General features: G+C 45.1%; 2 protein-coding genes across 3 annotated transcripts in view; one reads left to right on the top strand and one right to left on the bottom strand.

Annotated features, from left to right (window-relative positions):
• LOC135905109 (GILT-like protein 1) overlaps nt 1-23,037 on the bottom strand; it is a 213,445-nt gene that overhangs the window by 107,211 nt on the left and 83,197 nt on the right. The window lies entirely within an intron of this gene.
• The window catches only part of TrpA1 (Transient receptor potential cation channel A1), a 143,620-nt gene that overhangs the window by 60,856 nt on the left and 59,727 nt on the right, over nt 1-23,037 (top strand). For both annotated transcript variants that reach the window (XM_065436093.1, XM_065436092.1), the window contains exons 4-5: nt 4,064-4,174; nt 7,229-7,340. In XM_065436093.1, coding sequence (XP_065292165.1) covers nt 4,064-4,174; nt 7,229-7,340 — 223 coding nt within the window. The remainder of the gene's footprint in view (nt 1-4,063; nt 4,175-7,228; nt 7,341-23,037) is intronic.

The raw sequence follows: 23,037 nt of genomic DNA, 5'->3' as shown, positions 1-23,037 counted from the left end.
ACATCGAACGTAAATCGCAATATGGTTTATTACGCTGAACGCTACGAGTCAGTTTTGCAAGTCAAAAGCGGTGCCTTTTTTTTTTACCTCAAAAACTTCGCCATGGCCTACGATAAGTACCGTCTTCCTGCGCAACCCTACGTAAGCCCACGCGCTGTTCCGCCCTCCTCGAAGATTTTGCAGCTTGATCATCCGCCTCTGCCGGTTACCATCCTCATTTTTTTTTCTTTTGCTTCCGTTCCTTTCCTCAACGAGATTGGATGAGTACTTCGTAAGCATGCATCACGCACACATAAACTGGTTCACCAAGATGGTCAGGAAGAAATCGCTCGTTTAACCAAACCCTCTGACGTAAACTCTTGACGTTCCGGGCTCCAGGCTACACCATTCTTAGGCTGTGCATGCTCGCACACTACGATCCACACAGTTAATGCAAGTGGCGGACGCAAGGAGATTTTACTACGGCAGCAGTTAAAGAAAGCTCCCAAATAGGTCTGCGGCGTCCGTCTGCCCTTTGCTTTACGATGTCGTTGTTCAATGCAGCTGTCACCGTCCTGTCGTCGTCGGACGACCTCCTCATCTTGCCATTCACGCTCACCATGCGAAGAAACCCCGTTTCTTTCCTTTCCTTGTGCGCCCGCCATAACGAGGGATGTGTCTCGTGACCACGCATTGATGAGTTGGTGGTGGTCCGGCGCGCTAATCACAGCGCTGTGGTGCTGTGTTGTCGCTGGGCAGTTTCATGCGGACGCCGACAGTGATGGCATTTGTTCATGCAGTGAGTGTTATTTTGACAGGAGCCCAAGCTATACATTAGTCTTCTTTCTAAACCACTTGCTCGTCGCCTCCCCCCGCCCCCTTCAAATGACAGAGAAGTAGAATTTTGCATTAAATTTCGTTGAATATCGCCTTTGCGGCCATTACTTACTGCTTCTGTCAATAATATATTCGAGTGGATATTGTGTGTGGCGACACCACTGAAAGATGCTCGACTCCGCTGCAAGGAAGGAAAAAGTGGAGAAGGAAGGCAAGGAGGTTAACCAGTTTGGCCTAACCGGTTTGCTACCCTTCATATGGGAACGGGATGGGGGGGATGAAAGATGGGAGGAGAGAGAGAGCACATAACACAGCAAACACATCGTCAGTTACAGTCCGTCACTCTTGCGCGGTACGCTGCATCACTGTAAAGGAATGTTGGTGCCATGGGACATGGCTACAACGAAAAGAATGTGTTCGCCGTAGCAGTAACAGGTGGCGCCACCGTTCCATTGCAGTGAAATTAATGTATTATTTAGTGACGTCGCCGTCGGTGACATCCATTTATGTTTGTTGTTCGCGAAAGAAACTAATAGGAGACGCACGTAAACGTCTTAACAATATTTGCTACGAAACCCTTCTTCTGGGATAAAATTAAATGTGAGTGGATTAGCAATAAGAGTCATGTATGGATGGCTCTCCTGCTTGTATAACACTCAGTATATCGGAAACTGCACTATGTAATAGTGTATAGCGCATGCCGCTGATGTTGAATGCATCGCAAAGACCGAGTTTGTTCACGACTGAAGAGACCCGCAGGGCAATTCGCAATGTACTCGAAAAAATTATAGAAGGATAAAAAAAAATTAAATTATGGGGTTTTACGTGCCAAAACCACTTTCTGATTATGAGTCACGCCGTAGTGGAGGACTCCGGAAATTTCGACCACCTGTGGTTCTTTAACGTGCACCTAAATCTAAGTACACGGGTGTTTTCGCATTTCGCCCCCATCGAAATGCGGCCGCCGTGGCCGGGATTCGATCCCGCGACCTCGTGCGCAGCAGCCTAACACCATAGCCACTGAGCAACCACGGCGGGTGTATAGAAGGATCAATCCGGTTACGCTGGTTTGCTCGGGATTCTATTTCTCCGTCGATATTTTTGTCCCGTGTCCTTTCAATAACTCTTTTACGAAATTTTACTATATTTTCTCGTAAAAAAAAAGTAGGAAGGCAATTCAACCGCTAGCTGGCACCGATCAAAGTCAATGTCTTCCTTAGTGATTGGGGACTGAGAACGGGCATGGAACACTGTGCATGGAACACTATCTCGTCAACCCTCAAATGACGCTAGTGAGAGGAGCATCTGACTGCCCAAATCTTTTGCCCACACTGTCTGCGGGATCACATCACATTTGTAGACTGCACATCTCCTGGATTCCGGTAACCCGTTAAGAATGAAATTTTCCATAATAAGCCTATTTTCTTGCTTTCTCAAAATTTTGTTGTTTATAGATAGTCATTTAACTTCTAATTTACGTGGTCAATTTTTCTCATTACTTTGTGCCATGCCCAAAGGACTCAAATACAACGGTGGTGGTGTTTGCTGCGAAAGCATGCCGCTGCTGCAGTAAATAAATTCAAGTCATAAAGAAGTGCTGAAGTCTAACAATTATGTTTAAGGCCTTGAAATTTTTTTTTCTTTTACTAAACTGGGTGAATTTTGAAAAACAATCATAATATGATTAATGAAGCCTTGAGCTTGCAGCACAGACTAAAATAAAAGCACGTATCCCAATACTCTATCGGTTGATTCGGCCCCTTCCCCCCCCCCCAGCTGTAGCTTTTTACATACTGTATACTTCGTGTTCGTATTGTTTTTATTTTGATACTGCATATTTTTCCTTGCCTTTAAATTGAAAGATTCCATGCATTATCCTCATTCTTCTTGTGCTTATAATGATGCTGTGGTTTAAGGTTATTGTTTAGCTTATTTATGCGCAATGGATGTTTTATTGATTGCGTCGAGATTATTCTTTCTGTTCTATATTATCCTGTCCCTGCTATATATACTGTGTCGGGGTCCTAGTGAAGGCCCTGTAGTGGCTTCCTTACTACAAGCCTCAGCACCTTGGTTGTTAGAATAAAGTTCCGAGTTAAATATAGACCTATTTTATGGCCTAAGGCAGACAAATTCATATACTGCACATGTGCACCCATGATAAAAAGTAAGCGAAGCATGAGTCCTGGGGAAAAAAACTATTTTTCCCGAGGCATTGGCATGTAACCCGAAACTAAAGACTGCATTTCAGACTAGGCATTACGAACATAACAGCATCCATTGCAAGCTGTCCGTGTGAGTTCTCAGTATATTTATTATTTTTTGTAGAAATTCTGATTTGCACAGTACTCACCAAAGGTGAACGTGTATATCACCCTCATAAGTAACAATTATTTGAAAATGTAAACTTCAGCTCAACTCGCGTTAAAAAAGTAGCAATTTTCATAAGTTTACTCGCATCTTTACTCGCTCTGAAATTTAAATTTTACCTAACTGAAATAAAAATTATTTCGGAGAAAAGCTACTGTACTAATATTGAGGACACTTTGAGGCTTTCCTGAACATTTTGTAAGGTTCCAAGGTTTGCAACCGCCATTTACCGCAAAGAAAAAGATATGAAAAGTTAAAAAAAATGTAATACTGGTACTCCTTTCATTAAATGCAGGTATCGAGTACAAGCCTCAACAAGATTTCTTTTTTTTCTTAAAGAAACAATGCAAGCATAACTTAATACCAGTTAAACATAAGATGTTTCCGATTTGTACCGGCTTCAGTCATGTTAATAAAATGTTTGTCATGCTTATGTCTTCGTTATCACAGGCACTATACTTAAACTTCAAACTTCTCACACAAACAGCAAAATATTTCTCGCGTCGTCAATTATATTCCTTTCAAGCATTTGACAAGTTACACTTAGACAGATTGGAACCTTTCAATCCTGTAAACAACGATGACGAGGCCTCCCCGATTGCGTTGTCTTACGTTGTCTCCCCGATTGCGTTGTGTTTGATGCAACGAAGCTGCTGTCAGCAACTTCATCTCACACACCTCAAAATATGAAGGGTGGTTTTTTTTTACAACTTCGTGCCGAGAACTTGGTCCTGACTTGTCAGTGTGGTGGCCCAAAATCTACTCCTTTCTGTGCGTTTCTGTGTGGAAAAATGTTCTAAAAACTTGTTAGAGTTCGATCGTGTCTTTGGTGCCTTTCACGAACGCCGCGGTCACTTAACTGACGTGGACTTCGCAGGAACTTGTCAAGCACAGAGACAAGCTCGACACAAACCTGAGGAGCAAGCACGGACGCACTGCCCTTCATCTGGCTGCCATCTACGACCATGCCGAATGCGCCAGAATACTGGTCCGTAATTTTTCTTTTATTTCAGTCACTTTTCTCACTTAATTTGCCTTGGCAAATTTTTCTCCCGAATAATATGTGTCTGTCGAAACACCATAAAAATTCCATAGTAGGAACTCCAGCCTATAGCACGGCCATTTATTGAAATACTAAACACAAGCGTTATATCGAGTTTGGGATGGCTAGGTACTCTTACAAAGGCCCATTTTTTATTCTTTTTGTCAGAAAAGTGTTGAGCTATAACCACACCGAATGAATTCCAACTTTAGTTTCGTGGACTTCGTGCCGAGACTTCAGTCCCATGAACGCTAGTGTAACGTCACAGATTTCAAGTTATCTTATCGTACTTCGGCAGTTTTGGTGCAAGAAGTGGTTTCAATGCTTCAGCGTTCGAGTTCAGTCTTCGTTTCCTTTGTAGTGAAACGAAGTCCTGCTTTGCCAAGAAACCATGAACTTTATCTGAGCAAACACTCGCCAAATTCGTAACACAATGTGTTGCCCTGCGTAATATCCCCATCATTATTTTCGTCAGAGCCTGAGCGAACCTCAAATCACTCGTAACATTTGAACATGTTGACGATGATGATTATGATTATTTGTTGGCTTCCCCTTTGAGACTGGGTGGTGACAAATAGTCGCCTAGCCTGTAGGAGTTAATCAGGCTCGCTATAGATGCTTTTCATTCTGGCGTTTGTTATGTATCTTCATATGTTTTTCTCTGCCTCAAAACATCTCTACCTTTTTACCGCTCCATATGCCTGTAACGAATCCGGTCGTATCAAACTCTTCCTTGCATCTTTTTCCACCAATACCGTAAACGTCTCTTACATGTCTTGACTGCTGACCGGTTGATGCTTCTGTCCACCTTAAATCCAAGCGTTTATGGAAAGTGTTCGTCACCTAGGGGTCTCATTGGATGAATCCCTTCGCATTCCATTAGGATGTGCAGAGTGGCCTCCGGATTTGTACTGCAGCATACACGTGCATCATTTTGTTGCGAGTATTTTCTCCAGTGTGCTTTTGTCCTTAGGCAACCAGCTCGACCCTATAGTAACAAGGCACTGCCCGTTGTGTTGTCGTACAGATTTTCCTATCTAATTTGTTTCTTCCCTTTATTGCAAATCCCCATGTTCTGTTCTGTTTCCATTCCTTGCGTCCAATTCACTGCCTCTGTTTCTCTCAATTTCTTTCTGAGGACTCCTGGTTGTCGATCTACACTTTCAATTACCCTATACTTGGTTGCCAACTTTCTTGACCTCTTCCTCTATTATGTGTCCATACTCTGCAGGTACAGATACTTATGCACTTTAGCCGCCCATTTATTTTCATCCCCATTTCCGAGTCTTTCTTTAAAACTAATTTCAATCTGCGCTTCTCTGACTTCAAAATAGGCCCATGTCTCCCTACTTGTTTTTGCCTAGGACTTCCAAAGCCAACCTGTCTATCAATATTTGGTTAACTTCCAACCCCGACGAGATATACAATTTTAGGCATAGAATGGCACTTGCGAAGGATAGTGCTGGTACAACTACTCCTTTACAGTTTCCCCGCACCACCTCATATTTATTGAGGCTCAAAGTTCTCTTTGTCTCATTATTCCGGCATTCCGCTTCCCCGTTATTTTAAGGTTATCTTGATGGATGCTTAGATAAGTATTTCCCTCGGTTAAGCTCCCGCCTACGTATTCATATGGCTTGACTATAGTTATGACTTGCTTTTGAATTTACACCACGCAAGTACTTGCCTCTTGATTAAATATCACAATTCCCGATTTCTATGTACTAAACTTAAGGCCTAGATTTGTCGCTGAATTGCCACAGATATTCGCAAGTGTGAGTAAATCTCTTGCATTGTCCGTTAGTAGCACTATGTCTCCCGCATACATCAGTCCGGGGACCCTCTGTTGCCCCATTTGCCCGTTGCGCATGTAGGATAAATCACACCCTAATTCACCGTTTCCAAGTCGACTTTATAGGTCCTTAGCATAAAGCGTGAAGTAACGATATGCGCCGCCTGGCGACGAAAGTCCTCGAGGGGCAATTGGTGACGTTTGGTTAGGTTATTCGTGCGGGTACCCGCCATGGTTGCTCAGTGGCTGTGGTGTTGGGCTGCTGAGCACGAGGTTGCGGGATCGAATCCCGGCCATGGCGGCGGCATTTCGGTCGGGGCGAAATGCGAAAACACCCGTGTACGTAGATTTAGGTGCACGTTAAACATCCCCAGGTGGTATAAATTTTCGGAGCCCTCCACTACGGCGTGCCTCATAATCAAAGTGGTTTTCACACGTAAAACCCCATATTTTTTTTTATTCGTGCGGGTAACCTATCAGCATAAACATGTTTAGCTTCTGTATGAGTACCCCGCACCATCTCAAGATTTAGTCGGCTCTATTTTGCTTTATTCTGAGAAACAACATAACGAACAACTACTTTCATTTCCTACTAGCGTTAAATATATTTTTCTCGCCTGTTTAATGCCTCAATTAATTGATGCCAGTAGATTGTATACTGTGCTTTTGTTATTTTGCTCCGCTTTCATAAAACTGCGTGCTTTCAGATTTTGGATGTCTTCTCACCTCTGATCTGCCACTCTGCGAATCGCCTTGTCATTCTATTGAGTGCACCTGTCCGATTCGTCTTTCTGAGGAAAGTAGATTTTTCACACAAAGGAACTTGGAAATAGGGTGAACGCGGATGGTATTCTGTAAACCTAAAACATTCACTGTCCTTCTGTGTTTTTTTTGTTTTTTGCTTGCTTTTGCCTCTTTGCACTGTAAACAATAGACAGACAAAACTCATCACACGCATTTCATTTTGCAGCCACAAATTCTTTCATTGAAACAAAACGAAATGTCGCTGGTGGTGTCATTGTTACCAATTGGTTCACTAATTTCTGTTGATCTCGACAGTCCAAACTTCGCGTCCTGCGTTCCCCTAAACATAATGATATCCCCCGGCGGCGCAAATCCGTTAACGGACGTTCATCTCGATGTTTTAAGCTCAGAATTTAACACCATTCTGATGGCGTCATGTACTATCTTTTTCTACTCCAACACAGTTGAGTCAGTTTGGAGCTTCGCCCAAGCTAACGTGCGATAACGGCTACTACCCTATCCATGAAGCGGCGAAGAATGCATCGGCTAACGCCATCGAAGCACTGCTGGAGTGGGGTAAGTTGAATCATTTTAATTCCACCGTTCAATAACTTCGTGTTATATGCCTTAGACTGGGCGACAATTTCAACCCGCAAAGAAGAGACTTTCGGTAACATTCGGATTACACTCAAGCCCCAAATAGAAGAATGTGCGAGTCAACATTGCATTCATCGACGTACAATCAACTCCCCCACCTTCTCTTTTTTTTTTTGAAAACGTGGTGCGCATGCATCTTGTGAAATACAACGTTACGCAGACATCGCTCAGTGATTTTCTGGTCGAACAAGCAATTACATCACGTTTTAGCAGGAAGCTGTGATTTCTTATATATCTAAGAGGTACAAGCTGCTTTTTACGTTTAAACACCAAAATACAATGCGAATTATCCAGAGGCATTTTGGCATCTGTTTACACTTGGCGGAGTCTCGCAGCCGTTATACTGTGGTGCAGGCCGGAGGGCAGGGGAGTGCTCGCTATCAATCAGCAACGCAAATTGCGTAGAAGTCCCACGTTCTCGCTTTAAAGTGTATTTACTAATGACTACAAAATAAAAGCTTAATTGCGTACACCTCCCACGAACAGGGACCATGCTCACTGCGTGGTTTTTTGTAACCAGCAATTCTTCATTTTTTTTTTTCTCATGACTCGTTTCACCGGCTCTACGGTTGCGGTCAGCAGGAAGTTTGTACGGCTGCAGTCATAAAGAGCATCTTGCAACGCAGGTTGCGTGCAAGCACCAAAGAAGCCGAATGACAAGAGCGTGCTTGCGTCGGTGATGAATGATCACTAAGAACAACCGGCACGTTGACCCCTAGTACTTTCGAAGGGCGTAACAACTCATTCAGCTTCGCTATCTTTGATATATGTGTTTCTCAGATTGGCGTACACACGCGAGCGATTCTTTCTTTTTTTTTCCAACCATCATTTCGTCTTCGTGCTTCGACATCCGACAAGTTCGTTCTTTGCAACAGGCCCACGTGAGTATAGTACGAAGAGACTTGAACGGGCGCTTTTTCAGTGCGTGAAAATGGCGAATTAGGAACTAGTTACCAGCACATTTGAAGATGCTCTGTCACGGCCCACGGTATCTGATTCGGTCGTCAAGTAATCAGGCAGCGTAAACTGCAACGAAGGCTCTTCGCATGGATGCTTTTAAACTGTGGGCACGTACGCTTGGGCACAACCACTTCATGGGCCGTTAGACAAAATCTGCTCACACTTAGCGTACGTGGAATATAAAGGGAATTCCATCTAACATTAGCCAGTGTTGGCAACCAAGAAATATATTTTTAAAAACACGGTGCAAGATAAGATTTCAAGAGCTACGGTGTTTGGTCGTCACACCTCTGACGACCGAACACCACTTTCAATTTAAAAAATCAGTTAATCATCTCCACACTTTCTTTGGCTTCCCTCATGTAGGCGGTATCCATCAGCGTGATCGAGGTCGCCATATTGTTGTACAGACAACAGCGTGACAACCTGTGTGTTATCTGGGTTCGCTTATCCCCAGCATCACAGTGGAAGCTGTGATTAGGACTCCAAAATGGCGCCCTTGACGTGACGTGAATGCTCTCCATAACCGTTCACCGTGAGCTCCCCCTTGTTTGTGATGCGTTCGGCCCGCCTGAACTTCATCTCCTGCAAAAGAAACTGAGCTGAACCGTCTCGTCACAGTCTCGTAGCGTTCAATTCGCGCAGTCATGGCACGTCGTCAGTTTGTGGGCCTTAACGCTGCAACTCAGTCTCTTGTTTCTCTAGCGCGACGTTGGCGCTGGACCTACGCAGGCATGCGTTCATTTTATCATTTTAGTGTGACCATTAACTTCGAAGAAACGGTGAGATCCATCGCACAGCCAATCTGTATGCAATATGCTTCTGACGGATAACGTATAGCGCTTCCTCACATCTTAATACATTGCACTATTTTTCAACAGCATAAGCCGGCGCATGAGTGCCAATTTTCCATGGTGCCGCGAAGCGTTGCACGAAACCCATGACAGCCCTTTTTCCATTAGGAACGGAGATCAGAAGCAAATCCAAAGGTGATGAAAAGCGTCGCTGAACCACATAATGTTAACAAGTGGGACACACTAGTCCATGCAAGTCGGCTTATCATCCAGGTTTCTCAAGTCCGCTCCTGGAAGGCTAAAGCTAGACTAAACTTGCCGACTAAATTCATGCGACTCTCGTATTATTTTGTTCCGAAATAGATTCTCAGCTGAATAGGCCTAACGCTGCAGGGAACATTTACATTCATAGGTGCTGTATTAAAGCAGCCCTTTTGCGTGAAAGCGCTCCCACATGCCGTGTCGCTTGTGGGCGCGACAAGCACAGCCATTTCGGTAGCCTGCTACTTGCTGGTGGTCTGTGTATACAGTTATAAAGTAGACAGCTTTAGCTTAGCGACCGCGAATGCTGAGTACACGACACATAATAATTCCGCATGCGAGCGAAGCTTTTCGTCATACCAATTTTGGTTGCTGATTCTGTATAGGTCAGAATGCCGACTGTCCATTCTCAAGATATTTTTTTCTCTCGGTTTATAGCGCGTTCACCAAAACCATCTCATGCATAGCCATGCATACTTCCCGAAATTATGTAGTCATCACCTCTGCTTGCATCACCAACTCAAACACTCACCGATTGGCAGAATATTTAGATTCTCTAATGGCCGACGGGACCCACTGAACATTAGCCTATTAGCTGTCTACACGACGTCTTGGCAAGATATTTAGGACGTCTTGAATACATTTTCCCAAAACATTGCCAGATGTTTTAAAACGTCCTGTAGCCGTCGTGAAGACCGTCTAACGCACTGCCAAAAAAAACGGATATAAGACCTTTGCAAGACATCTTGTAGCCGTTTTAAAAACGGCTGTTATAAATTTTGCTAGTCCTTTTGTAGCCGTCTTAAAACGTTTTTTTTTTCAATTGATTTAACAGATTTTTGAAGAGCAAGGCAGGATACCTTCTAGTCAATATTTGCATAACGTGGCCCTGTAATTTAGTAAAGCAGCTCGTTGAGTGACATTTGGATCTTGCGAGAACACTCAGCAAGAGTCTGCAAAGCAATCCGATTGCGGTATATTTAACAACCCACAAAAATATCCAATCGTGTTCTTAGATGTAGGAGTACATAACAGCACTCCAGGCGATCAATATTTTCCCAAATCAATTCTTCTATTGGCAGTGCATAATCCCTGCGTTGATTTAGGCTGTGCTAAACCTGGTACACCAGTCAATCAATCAACCACTGTGCGAACGGCGAGATCGGCAAAACATGCAAGCGCACCTAACAGAAAAGAGAGCGAACACTGGTGAAAAGACTGAAGTGAGCACGTCTCCTGAAATGGCCGCGTACGGACTAGCTGACCTCCGCATCCAAGCGCACACTCTGTCGACATATACCCTCTGACCAATTTCGGAACACGCGTCAAGGGATTTCAACGAGGCCTTTCCGATCTGTGCCTAACTTCCATGCTGTCAGTCGCAGTTAGCCGGTCACGATGGCTGACTACACTCATTGTCGCTGACAGGATTGAACCACTGGCGAGCCGGTCCTGTTTTTCCGCGTAAACACAGTGCCACTGTACCTTCACGCGGTCGCGCTCTAGTGCCGGCTTCCGTATGATTAAAACGGGGTAATTTCGAACGTTCGTACGTCCACGAGCGCTCGCGTGCAAGCTCTGCTTAATGCACTTGCGATACCCAGAGTATGCGCGGCCGCGCAAGGCCGTTGCACTTTGACGGCGCCTGTCGGGAAAAGCTTCCAGCGCTCTCGGATGTTCGGCGGCGGTTAAACACGGCGCGTGCACTGTCCACACCGCTAATTGTTGTCGGGCCGGTCAGCTGTCGTGACCAGAGCACGACAATTGGCGACCGGTAGTAATCAGCAACGACACGTGTGCTAAACGTTGCGTAACCGAATCCTTGCTAAAGAAACAACAGCGAAAGCTAAAAAACAATTCGCGCAGAACAGCTACCGAAAAGAGTTGAAACGCCTGGTTCCTGTCTATATTGCGCTCGGTGTGGTTGACGCAGGGGCTCCGTAATTTCTGTCTAGCATGACAGAATGCTTCGCTGCGGAACGAATAAGGAATGAATGCCTTTATTCGTGCCAGTTGAATAGGGAGCTGACCTCAGACAAAAAGCCACATGAAACGCACCTTGTGGGCATCTGGGGCGAAGAAAACAAGTACAAACAGACATCATGCCATGGCGGCACGTGGTTATCATATATGTAAAGCAAAGCATGCGATGACCAAATGACAATATTTCAGTCATCAAGGACACAAGGGACAACAAGAAGCATTGAGGAATCAAAAGTGTAAGGACAAAAGCTCACATAATCATATATTCGAGAGCAGATCTAAGGTTTTCAAAGCACTGTTACATCTCAAGAAAGAGCCAGATTAACCTGCACACTGCATACCTTGAGTACCACATCTTGAATATAGAGAATGTGGTGAGACTGCGCTTGCTTTCATTTCTGGCACAATGTTACACTGCTCTAGGCAGTCGTGCGAGTTTTTGCTCATCAGTTGTCATTAGACGTGCAAGATTGACGAACTTGAACTACGTGCAAGACGTATAGATGCAGCAGATACTGCATGCGCCTACAGACCGTATACAGTGCCGTCGCACGGGCGCTGCTGTCTTTGAAGACGCGACCACGCCGCCATTGATCGCCTTCCTGCTTCCTATTCGTGATGGCGGATGATGTGCTGTGTTAATGCAATAAAGACGCTGTTCTCGTTTGCTTAGCCAATTATGAACGCGCCAATAATGCGACGTTTTCCACCGAAAAGCGCTAACTGAACCCTAATGTTTCTTATGGTTTACACAGAGCCTTTACTTTAGTTCGATATCAAAGTGGAAAGTCATCGCGTGTGCATCCTTCAATGAAGTTATTTTCCTGATTGCGCGCACTTCTATGTTTTTTGTATATATAGTTTGCGCAACAGCGAATAGCTCTTATCGTAAGTACAACGCAATCCGTCATGACAGTCGTTATGTGCCAGCAATGTATCGATAACGTTATTTTCATGGCCACTAGAAATGCATCCGTTGTTTTTACTACCTCTCGCAACCATCAGTTCTTCTGACCATGCAGGGAACAGCATGATAATCTCCCGAGATGCATCAGCAGCGACGACAGTCGGTGCTATACATACATGAAAGGCCTGCTCACTTAGATAAGCAGTATTTTTTATATTTGGTTATGAGTAACCGAGTTATTCATTCGGATAAAGAAAATGGATAGAAGTAATTAAAATTCTGCGCCTAAGTACCATGTGTTTTGCGCTTCAACGAAACTGCAGGCGGTTAAGGACATTTCGCTATGCTTTACATTCCCAGAACAAAAAATTGCAGTGAAATCCTTCTTTAGGGTTCCTGAACTTGCCACATCATATAAACATGTATATACACGGAGGATGTTCTCGGTGTGTCACCTTGACTACATGCGCGATCTACTGCGATTACGCGTACTTGTCACCCCTGACTGGAGCAGCTCCTCGCATCTGAAATTTTCGTTTAGAATGGAGACAGTGCGGCGTCATCAAAAGTGCGCGAAAGTGCACTCAAATGTTCCTCGCTCTCTCCTGTTCGTAGCTGCTAATATGGCTTTCCTACTGCAGCTGAACATATTTTTTTCAAAACCCAGTAGCCTAATCTGTAAAGATATTCGTTCACCTAGGACAGAAAATCATTTATTTTATGAAAGACACTGCCCGCATAGCACGCGAACTCGCGCTTCCGCTTGGTATCGCGTAGTGCGGGAAGATACTTTTAGGTGTACCAAGCCACCCTTTGCTGTTCCAAGACGTTATCATGCCCAATCAATAGAGTTATCACAAGTCTTTTCCTCTTTTGTGGCAATTCAGTCATTCGGCTTCATTCAGAAGGCCCTCAGGTGAACTCAAAAGGCGTCGTATGTCGTCCGGAATCGGTTGCGCCATCTATCTTGCAGTCCACAAACTAACAACGTCTCTACAAAGTCTGTAGCCGCTGTGTTTGCTGCGGAGTGCTATTGTGGCGCCATCTTGCATTCATTCGTCGAATGGTGGATGTTTGCTGCTAGATTTGTGCGGATACCTGTGCGTCTCTTTCTGCCTCCGCTATTCTGTATTTTGCGATAATTGTACACACGACATAGAAAAGGTTTCGACAAGCATACACAAACCACTGCAGACAATAAGTATACGCGCAAGTAAAAATGCCTCATGTTCGTACTTCCTTGAAGTATGGATGACACAAGATGGGCTTCAGAGAAGAGGTGTCACCAATGACCACTAAAACTAATTGTAGCTTGATATTGTTGGCACAACGGCGCTTTTGGAAGGTATGTCGAGGAGGATATTTCTATCTCAGGAGAGGCAGTTCACTGACACGGTGACTGTCTCGCTCAGAGAAGGATAACTAAGCTATTCCTAAGAGCAGTATTATGTTTCATGACTCGGCTTTGCCAGGCTGTCTTCTTAACGAGAACGAACCAAACCCAATGATGCTAAACTTTGGTGATCTGGCAAAAGCTGGCGAATTCGACATGGCAGGATTGATGTCCAACACTTTAGGCAACATCTTGTAACGGAACTGTTTGTTGGCCTAGTTGGTGTTTGCTAAAAGACATGTTTTTTGCCGCAAGTTAAAACACACACAAAAGGAAGGCACATAAAGACAAGACGGGTGGCAGGCCGGTATGGCGTACCCATTGCTTTTTTCTGCCCTCGTAAAACTGGGCCGACTCTGTTCCAGAACCACTCGCGAGGCGACCGGTTCGCAAGGCTGTGGCAAGAAACATGGCACGTCCGGTGAGCGATACGCTACGGGCGTGGTGTATGAAATTCCTCTTGAGTGCGGCAAGCCTTACATAGGACAGACTGGACGCTGCATAAATGAACGAGCCAGGGAGCACGAACTTAATCTAATGAAAGATGGCGCGGCACATTTGCCAGCGCACTGCAAGGCCAGCATGTGCAACAACGTTTTTCTGAGAGTAGGATTCTTGGCAGAAGTAGCTTTCAAACAGCACGTGAGCTAATGGAAGCTTACTGTATAAAAAATAAAGGTAGAAATTGCATTAGCGATGCATCTATCGGGCTCAACGAATCGGAAACAAACATAATCAAATATATTAGGAACAGTGCTTCAGCTTTTAGTTTCCTTTAGACATGTGGTTTGCGTTTAGGTTGTCTGGACTTTTCATAGCGGGCGAAAAATGATCCTAAAGTGCAGAGAAGACGCCCTTTCCTCTTTCTTTCCCGTTGGCCATGCCTAAAGAAACTTAGGAAAAAAATAAAATGTAATCCAACCATTATTCGGTAACTCGTATTGTCGATAGCTTTAATTAGCGAATAAGCATATTTAGGCATATTAGTGAACTTATGCAGGGTGATCATTTTTAAGTTTTACAGAATTTTTAATAACCACCTGTTGCATAACATAATCCTGGTCCTCGAGCTGGATTGCTCACAGAGGCGGCCATAACTCGCACGCGAAGAAAAAACGCGTATTCAACTAAGTAACAATTCACTAATTACCTTCCAAATCGATTACCTTACGGCACACATTGCAACTTACAAATTGTGGCCGGCGCGTTTGCAAGGCGTATCGATTGAGAATGAATTTCCAGAATGACACCAGTTTGGAGATATGCGGCGTGAAAGTCGTCGTAAAAATGCACTGTTGTTCCACTTACTTTTCTTTTTTAAAGGAAGGGCTCTTTTCTCCATTCGAGCACTAAAGTAACTGGAACGCCCATGTAGTTCAGCCCGTACATTAGTAAAAGAAATCTAGAAAGTCATGTCATCCCGTAAATTCATTTCAAGTGGATCCGTCTTTGAAATTCACCGGCTAGAATTGGTAAATTGTCACATGTGCTCTAAAGTAAGTAAATAACAAGGTAATTAGTTGAATATGTCTTTCGATTTCTCGTTCCAATAATGTCCGCATCTTCGAACAATGCGGCTCAAGGGCACGGATTAGGCAATCCGCCGCAGGCAATATAAAATTCCGTAAAACTTAGAAATGATCACCAGGTATACTGAAACCTTTATCTTCAAATATTCTAGTCAATAAGCCGCTAAATAAGCAAACTTCCTGACACTACGCGGTTTGGGTAATTCAACACTGAATGCTTCGGAACTCAATTTTTACTTTCACATTAGACAAAGAAAAGTAAGACACACCGAAAGGAACAAAATTATTCCGCACTAATCATGTTCTAGCTAGTTCAAGGGACCTACCGAGCACGCCTTGTGGCCACCGTCCGAAGTTCATGGGCGTGACGAGCGTACTTGTTCACAAGTTCCGTAACTTTGCAATGCGCGTGGCCGGTGATAAACGGAGCTATAACCATTTACCGAAGCCGTAAAATCTGCGCGGACGACCAAAACAATTTGGAAGCAGTCCGCGCCGGGTACAAAATCAGGAGATTTCTCATGCCACGACCAACACTGCTCACGCTACGCTTTCTGTGTGCAAGTACACCCATTACTTTTCCGATTTGTTTCTTTAACGCCGCTTGACCATTAATGGTTTGCGAGTGACATGCCTGTTCCGGGATATTTCGTATCCTCCACCCCCCCCCCCGCTTTTTTTTTCTTTGCGCTACAGCAAAATTCTGAAAGAGCAGTAACGCCATGATCCGAGGTTTTGTAGCTTCTCGCTCTGTAGGCCTTCTGGTTCACTTTATCGATGCGACAGTTTTATTGGCGCAGCATTGGCGCGTACGGCTTTACGACTCTCGATAGGTGGAAGGATCTAAGACTGAGAAATATAAGAGCAATTGTTTGGCCGCGTACGATAAAATTCGCGACAATGAACCGTGTCATGGCATTTGAAAGGGCTGTTGTGAGCGACGACACGCAAATAACGGTTATCTGGAACTTTCGTGCTGATTTCTTCACTCTCACTTTCTCTATCTCTCTCTCTCTTTTTCTTTCTTTCTTTTTTCTTTTGCTTGTAAACTGCCACCGGCATGGAAACTGGTATGTGCCCACAAAACACAAGGCAAGCCAATAAGTAGTCGAGCTGAGCTACATTTTTTTTCGGCAGGAAAGGGTGCGTGTTCGAGATTTTATTATTGGTTATTCATTTCAACATATCCGACCTACAGGCAGGGCGATCGCAGGCACTCTTCAGATATAATTGGCCCTTGCACCATACAACACCATGTACCATCATTTATCAAGAATTAGTGCAGAGGGGAGGCTTACAAAAGTAGGCGTGCAAATCTCCAGGCGTGTTACAACCGACAAATTTAGAAAATTGCACAAATGTATAAAACAAAATTACGAAGTTACATTGTCATCTAGTGCGGTGAAGCATTTGTCTAAGGGACCAGCGCAACACCTTGTATCGAAGTCGAGAAACGCATTAGGTGCTAAAATACGCTACTTCAGTAATGCTTTACAGAAAACAAAAAAGTCACTCAATGCGTTTAACAGAGGCGGAGTTATTGACTATCAAAAATAGCTGTTCATAGCTGTTCGCGCTTCGTCCTCGAGGCCTTGCACACCCAAGGCTGTGAGGAAGGGGGTCGCGCCCACGACTCGTGGCCGAATAAAGCACTTTCGAGATAAATGATTACAGATAAAACAAAAGTTAAGGAGCTAAGCAGACGAGGACGAAGCGAGACACAAACGACATATGCGGGCGTTTGTGTCTCACTTGGTCGTCGTCTGCTTAGCGCCGCAACTTTTGTTTTTAAGTCGTGAACCAACTAGCTGGGCAAAAAGTTTCGTTAAATCGTGATTACACCTGCCCGCGCCAACATTGTGACGGACTTTAAGGACACCTTTTTCTTTTTCCCCGCGAGAGCCAGTTTGCGCATATCCTTTTATTCATGACGCAATTCAGCATGAGCTCGTGCGTTACCATGGGGAGTGATGTATGTACCAAACCACCGCTTTCCAGAGAAGTGAATGGACATGGCTCCACCGACTTTGTAAATCGCCAAAGGCTAGCTTTCAGCTTTCCTTTTTTTTTTCGCGAAAGCCAATCTGTACATATCCGTTTATTCATCGTGCCAGTCAGCGTCAGCACTTGCACTATGACGGGGATTGATGAATGTGCCGAGCCAGCACTTTCCAGAGAAGTGATTGGATTTAGCTTCGCCGGCACGGTAACGTGATATAGGCTTAGCGTTAAACTACAGGGTGCTGTTATCTCTTTGTAGCTTGTCTATTCAATAGAAGAAGAGTAGCTGAGGCGGCCTAACAGGTACAAGTGCCTCCTTGCGTCCAGCTGGAATAAGAAACGAGTCCACCGCGGCTGCGAGTCAAATCTTAGACGTCTAGCTCGGCACCAAAACACCAAGGCACTGCGCCATCATCGTGGGTGTTGACCCAACCTTGCGGACGCATATTTGGGATTGCGCATCGTGGTGGCGTAGTCACTACGACGTGCCACTTATAAGGCTGAGGCCGCGGGATCGAATCCCGGCCCCGGTGGCCGTATTTCGAAAGGGTTGTAAGGCAATAAAACGTCCGTGCACCATGTATTGGGTGCACGTTTAAAGAACGCCGGATAGTCAAAATTTTATCCGGAGTCCTCCTGCTTTGAGAAGCGTCATGATCATATCGTGATTTCAGCACTAAAGAACTCAAGAATTAGAATTTTAATTTTTGGGATACATTCTGATTTACTGATTATGCGTTTTGAACGTCGTAAGCCAGCCAAAGAACTGCGTGCTGAAGGGATTTATACTCACGGAAGCAAAGTGGATTTACAGAATATGAACGCAATGTGCCTACACTCCAGCATGGGTGAACCTTGCCACCGCTATGCATAGAATGACACGAAATCAGCGATGCGGCTCATTTCGCTTGTGTCAGGTTGCGCTTCAATGAAGAAACGAAAACGTTGCTTGGTGACCCGCAGAGGTGCCTTCTAAGGACCAAGTAAAGTGCTAAGAGATATGTCGCACCACGAAGGTCCCCTCTCTGGATGCTTCAATGGAAAGTAGCTCATTATGGCAAACGATTCCAGAGCCTTATTAACTTTGGATCTGCTGCACGTGTACCGAGGAATAATAAATTTTGAGCCTGCGGGTGCAGCACAAGAAGCTAAATCTTTGAGCGAACCGGAGCACCCCAAATTTACTATTTGATACAAGGGGTCTGCATATCCAACCGACACATTCTAACGCATACTCTTTCGAAGAAACTATAGCAGTAGCCGCTGTAATACGCTGTTCTCCGTCAGATTTTCGACTGTGTAAAGAGAATTGTTGGTGTATAACAGCACTCCTGTGCTACTCGTTTTAAGGCGACGCAGTCTAGGCAAAACCCTACCTGACCGCGTTGACATTGTAGCTTTTGGGTGCTTCTGTTGCTGTCTGGCCAAAGCACTCGCACAAAGAATACGAAAAAAAAATGCGTACGAGAGATTGAGTCTTTTGACTTCCGGCACAAGAACACCGGATACTTTTTACCCCACCCACATTTCTTTCGTGGCGACGCAAAGCGGCCCTCATACAGTTCCCGCAAGCCTAACGTCTGGTGACGTCCCTGTGTGACGTCACTGACATCCCTGTCTGACGTCACTGACGTCTCACATTGTGTATTCGCATGAACTGCTGTAGGTATTTTTGCCATAGCTTGTGAGTTGTTGGCTTGATAGTAAAAGGTTATAACCGCACGTTTGAGCACGGGATACAGAAAGATAAACGCGCCGTTATAATCACGTTCTATGAAGCCGTCGACCAACTAGTCCATCTAAGTCTCTTGCAAGCTGTGCGTTCCACATAGATAAACACCGAATGGTATTAAAGTAGAGACCTGTGTGGCTGCACAAAACAAAACAAACGCAAAAAGTTGCGGGAGATCACACCTTGCGTAGGATGACAGACAATTTTAAGCATCGCGTTTAGTTTATTAGCATTTCGTTAACCGCTTCAGAGAAGCTTCGACTTGCCTAGATCCTCACATTTGCGTTGGATCTGCATACATTTTTAATAGGTTCTGACGTGTGTTTTTTTTTCTTTGAATTTAAGTTTTCCAAAGTTTCACAACATCAAGTAGTGTTTTCGCATATGATTTGTATGTCAAGCGCCAACATTGAGGGGACGGAGTGACTCCAGCGGACGGGAACGCGGACCCGCCTGCGCCCTCGATCCCTTGTAATGCTTGCAAACCTGCGACATTAAGGCCATTGTGATTGGTTCAGTTGAACGCCACTGTCAACAGGCATTATGAAAATTAGAGACGCAACACAGGCCGCAGTTAAACCTATACGCCTGAGGCTCTCCTTCGGGGAATCGCGTTTCCATCATTTTCGCTGAAAGCGACGCGATGGTAAACATTATGCGCGGCGTACGTACAGCGTATACTGCAACTGACTGTACTGTAGTTCAATAACTGACGCTGTCGACACGAGGGCGAAATTAAGGAAAACAATAACAAATACAGAGTACTGGCTGTTGTAAAAAGCTTGTGCTTAAGTTGCTAAAACTCCTGAATACGTAGAAGCAAAAGATCAGCGCAGTTCGATAACAATAGAGTAGTCATACAATGACCATTTCGTAACATTCCATCTAAATTTTGCGTTTCTTCGTTATCGCGTTATTGACGGTGTGCTCGATTATCTTCCTGCTGGTGCGCCCAGTGTTGTTATTGGTATTAAAAGTGATACGTTGACAACGTTAAATACGAAAAAAAAAGAAATAGAAACTCGTTTTGGGAGGCAAGCACTCTATTTGTTCGAAAAAAATGTAAAGTTTTTGCGGGCTAAAACCACGATTTGGCTACGAAGCAAGCAGTAGCTGTAGACTCCGCATTAACTTTGACCACCCTGCGTTTTATAACGCTCACCTAAATCTTAGCGCATCAGCGTTTCCTTTTTCTTTCTGCATTTTGCTTTATCGATATGCGGCAACCGCTGCCGAATCACACCGGCGGCCTCGAAATGAGCAGCACTATGCCATAGCCACTAACCTTACATGGCGGGTTGTATTTGTTCGAATTACCTTTCGAATACCTAGCACCATGGTCCACATTTAGAGAAAGTGCATTACGGAACTACGGACGACATGCTGGGTTCCTTCAGAGCACAGATTTTGCTAAGGGGTCCTTTTAAACAGTTAGGTCAGTAATGTGAAAAGTTGGGCTGGTTGGTGATGAGTCATCATACCTTGCTGGTCAAGCAGCGCAGTGACACGGTGAAGACACACAAGGAGCAGCGAGTGTCGTCTTTTCTTGTGTGTCTTCACCGTGTCCGTGTCCGTGCGCTGCTTCACCAGCAAGGTAGGTCAGTTGCGTGGCTTCGAAATCAGAACACCCGCTATCGCTAGCGGTCTGCGTTAGCTTAACGAGTAACGAACAGAACCGTGAACGTGAGAGGCAACCAATGTCGCCATCTGTTTGGTTCGCGCGTCAGCAGAGCCCTAGACGTCCGACGTCGTACCCTCTGTCCTTCTGCTAAAGTCGATATCGTGGCTGTCCACGCTTATACATTCGCGGTCATGTTGTTCCACTTCCTTCGTCGCCATCTTTTTTTTGCGTTCCTTTAGAAGACCAGACTTCGTTCTTGTGTATCGTCGAAAGTAAATAAAACCAGTGAGCATGTAGTCAAGCTCATGGCACGGAGGTCCGTTGGAGCTCCTGCGCCACTTGTCGATTTGCGAAGTCGCATACTGCAATGTTTCCTGTTAATCATAGTCTCTGACGAACAGTCGTAACGCTGTAGAAATTACACTGCGCGTGCCTCATCAAGTTCGTCAAACATGTTGCGTCTTCAACACTTCTGACAGCATACCGCATAGTCAGCCGGAAAACATCGTGACCAGGACCACACATAGCTGATCGCTATACAGGATAAATTTCACTGCGTAAGGGGTTAAAAACATGAAACTGTAACTACTGTGTCCGTGCTCCTGTAAGTGGGTACGTCTTTACAACTTCTTTGTGTTTTTATAATTTCGAGTTGTCTTTCAGTTATAGTGTGACATTAGTGCGCTTATATTGCCGGAATTAGTGTTTTTATCATTTCACTATTTTTCTTGCGATATATTCGTATTTTTATTCCTATATGAAAAGGAGTAGCTGGTGCCAATTAAAGGCGACACCATCTCCTAAGTACCATATAATGAAAAAAACAGCTTCCACGCCCTCATTGCCAAGTCATTACGATTATGGCGTGCTTGTCAGGTCAGGTTTCATTTTCACCTTCACCTTCACTACATGGCAAATAAAAACTAATATTTGCCTGCAGCAAGCAATGAAGGTCCAAATTCCGCTTCTACGGCCACGTGCAGCTGCGTGCCGTACGCGCTAACCGTGTTAACCACTTGTTAGGTGGTTAGCTTTGGCGCTTGGCTTAGCTAACCTCAACTAACAGTTAGTTGAGCCAAACTTCAGCTTAACCGAGCATTAGCTTAGCTAGTGGTGAGCTTAACTATCCGCTAGCTAAGTCAATTCTGGCGCTTGGAAATTTGTGCACGGTTTCTCGCAGCAGGTCGACCGTGAGTATGACAGCATCTGTGCTTGTATTTCGTAGATCGCGGCCCACAGTACTGTAACGGACGAAGGCAACGCTGTCTGCATCGCGAGAAAAGTTGTCCTTAATGCAAAGCATCCTTCTTGAGTGCCACCCGGTTTTTCCTGCCATCTGTGCGACTACTTTCGCGAAACAGCTAGAGTCATCAAGCGCGAAGTTAGTGCCCGAACTGCCGGTAAAATAGGGCGCAATCACTTATCCATCGCTTGACACATCCGCACTCGGCTTCCCAGAAGTGCGCGCCATGTTTTTTTTTCTTTCGCAAGTGGCGAGTGTTGACGTTGACGTTAGCCCTAAGCTTCTACCGATCTAAGTGACAATTGACGCTAGGCGCCATGACGTCAGAGCTATCTATAAAAAGAGTGGCTCGCTCCTTCCCGCTTCAGCGCGCCCCAATAGCTGCGTAGAGTCTTCACGTCACTGTACAGGACCGTTTCCGGCCAAAACGCCTCGCGTCTAGAAGGGTCTCACCCCCGCCGGGTTCGCTGAAAGTAAGCCAAAGTGCGTATACAGAAGCTCGTCATCATTTTGCGGCTCAGACGCCTGCTTCCCGCGCTGCGCCACTGAGAGAGAGAGAGAGAGAGAAAGAGAGAGCAAGGACAGGAAAGGCAGGGAGGACAACCAGACGAGCAGCCGGTTTGCTACCCTACACTGGTGGCGGGGGAAAGGGAGAATAGAAATAGGAAAAAAGGGAGAGACTAAGCACTCAGTGCATGTGGGAGGTTGCACACGCACACTATAAACGCTCTCCTAAGCCGGTGCACTTCAAGTATTGTACCAGTGCACGTATCGCTTTTCGTGCCTGTGACGGGTGTGGCCGCGTTCCGAGTATCTTTGACTCCGAGAACGTTCTTGAGTCCAGTCGGTTTAAGGTTGTCCGCAGAGAGAGAGGCGTTGTACGTCGTAGCGAGGGCAGGTACACAATAGGTGCTCGATGGTTTCCGAGCACCCACAGGAGTCGCACACCAGGTGCCACTGAAGCGAAAACGGATCGCTGGGCGTGAACGCTACGCCTCCTAAGTGAAGCAAACGAAGTTACTCCATTGTAATGAAACATGCTATAACATTCTTCAACAAGATTGTTCAACAAGCACTGCATCATTCCCGCATTGCACAAACCAGCAGTTCGCGCACGCGTTACAACTGCCGTTCTAATTTGTTCCTTGTTCTAACTTAACCCTTGTTCAAACCAAACCTCAATGCTTCGCAT

The sequence above is a fragment of the Dermacentor albipictus genome, chromosome 6 (genome assembly GCF_038994185.2).
Source record: "Dermacentor albipictus isolate Rhodes 1998 colony chromosome 6, USDA_Dalb.pri_finalv2, whole genome shotgun sequence".
NCBI classification, from domain to species: Eukaryota; Metazoa; Arthropoda; class Arachnida; order Ixodida; family Ixodidae; genus Dermacentor; species Dermacentor albipictus.
Note: the sequence above shows the minus strand (reverse complement) of the source record. Positions and strands in the feature narration are given on the sequence as shown.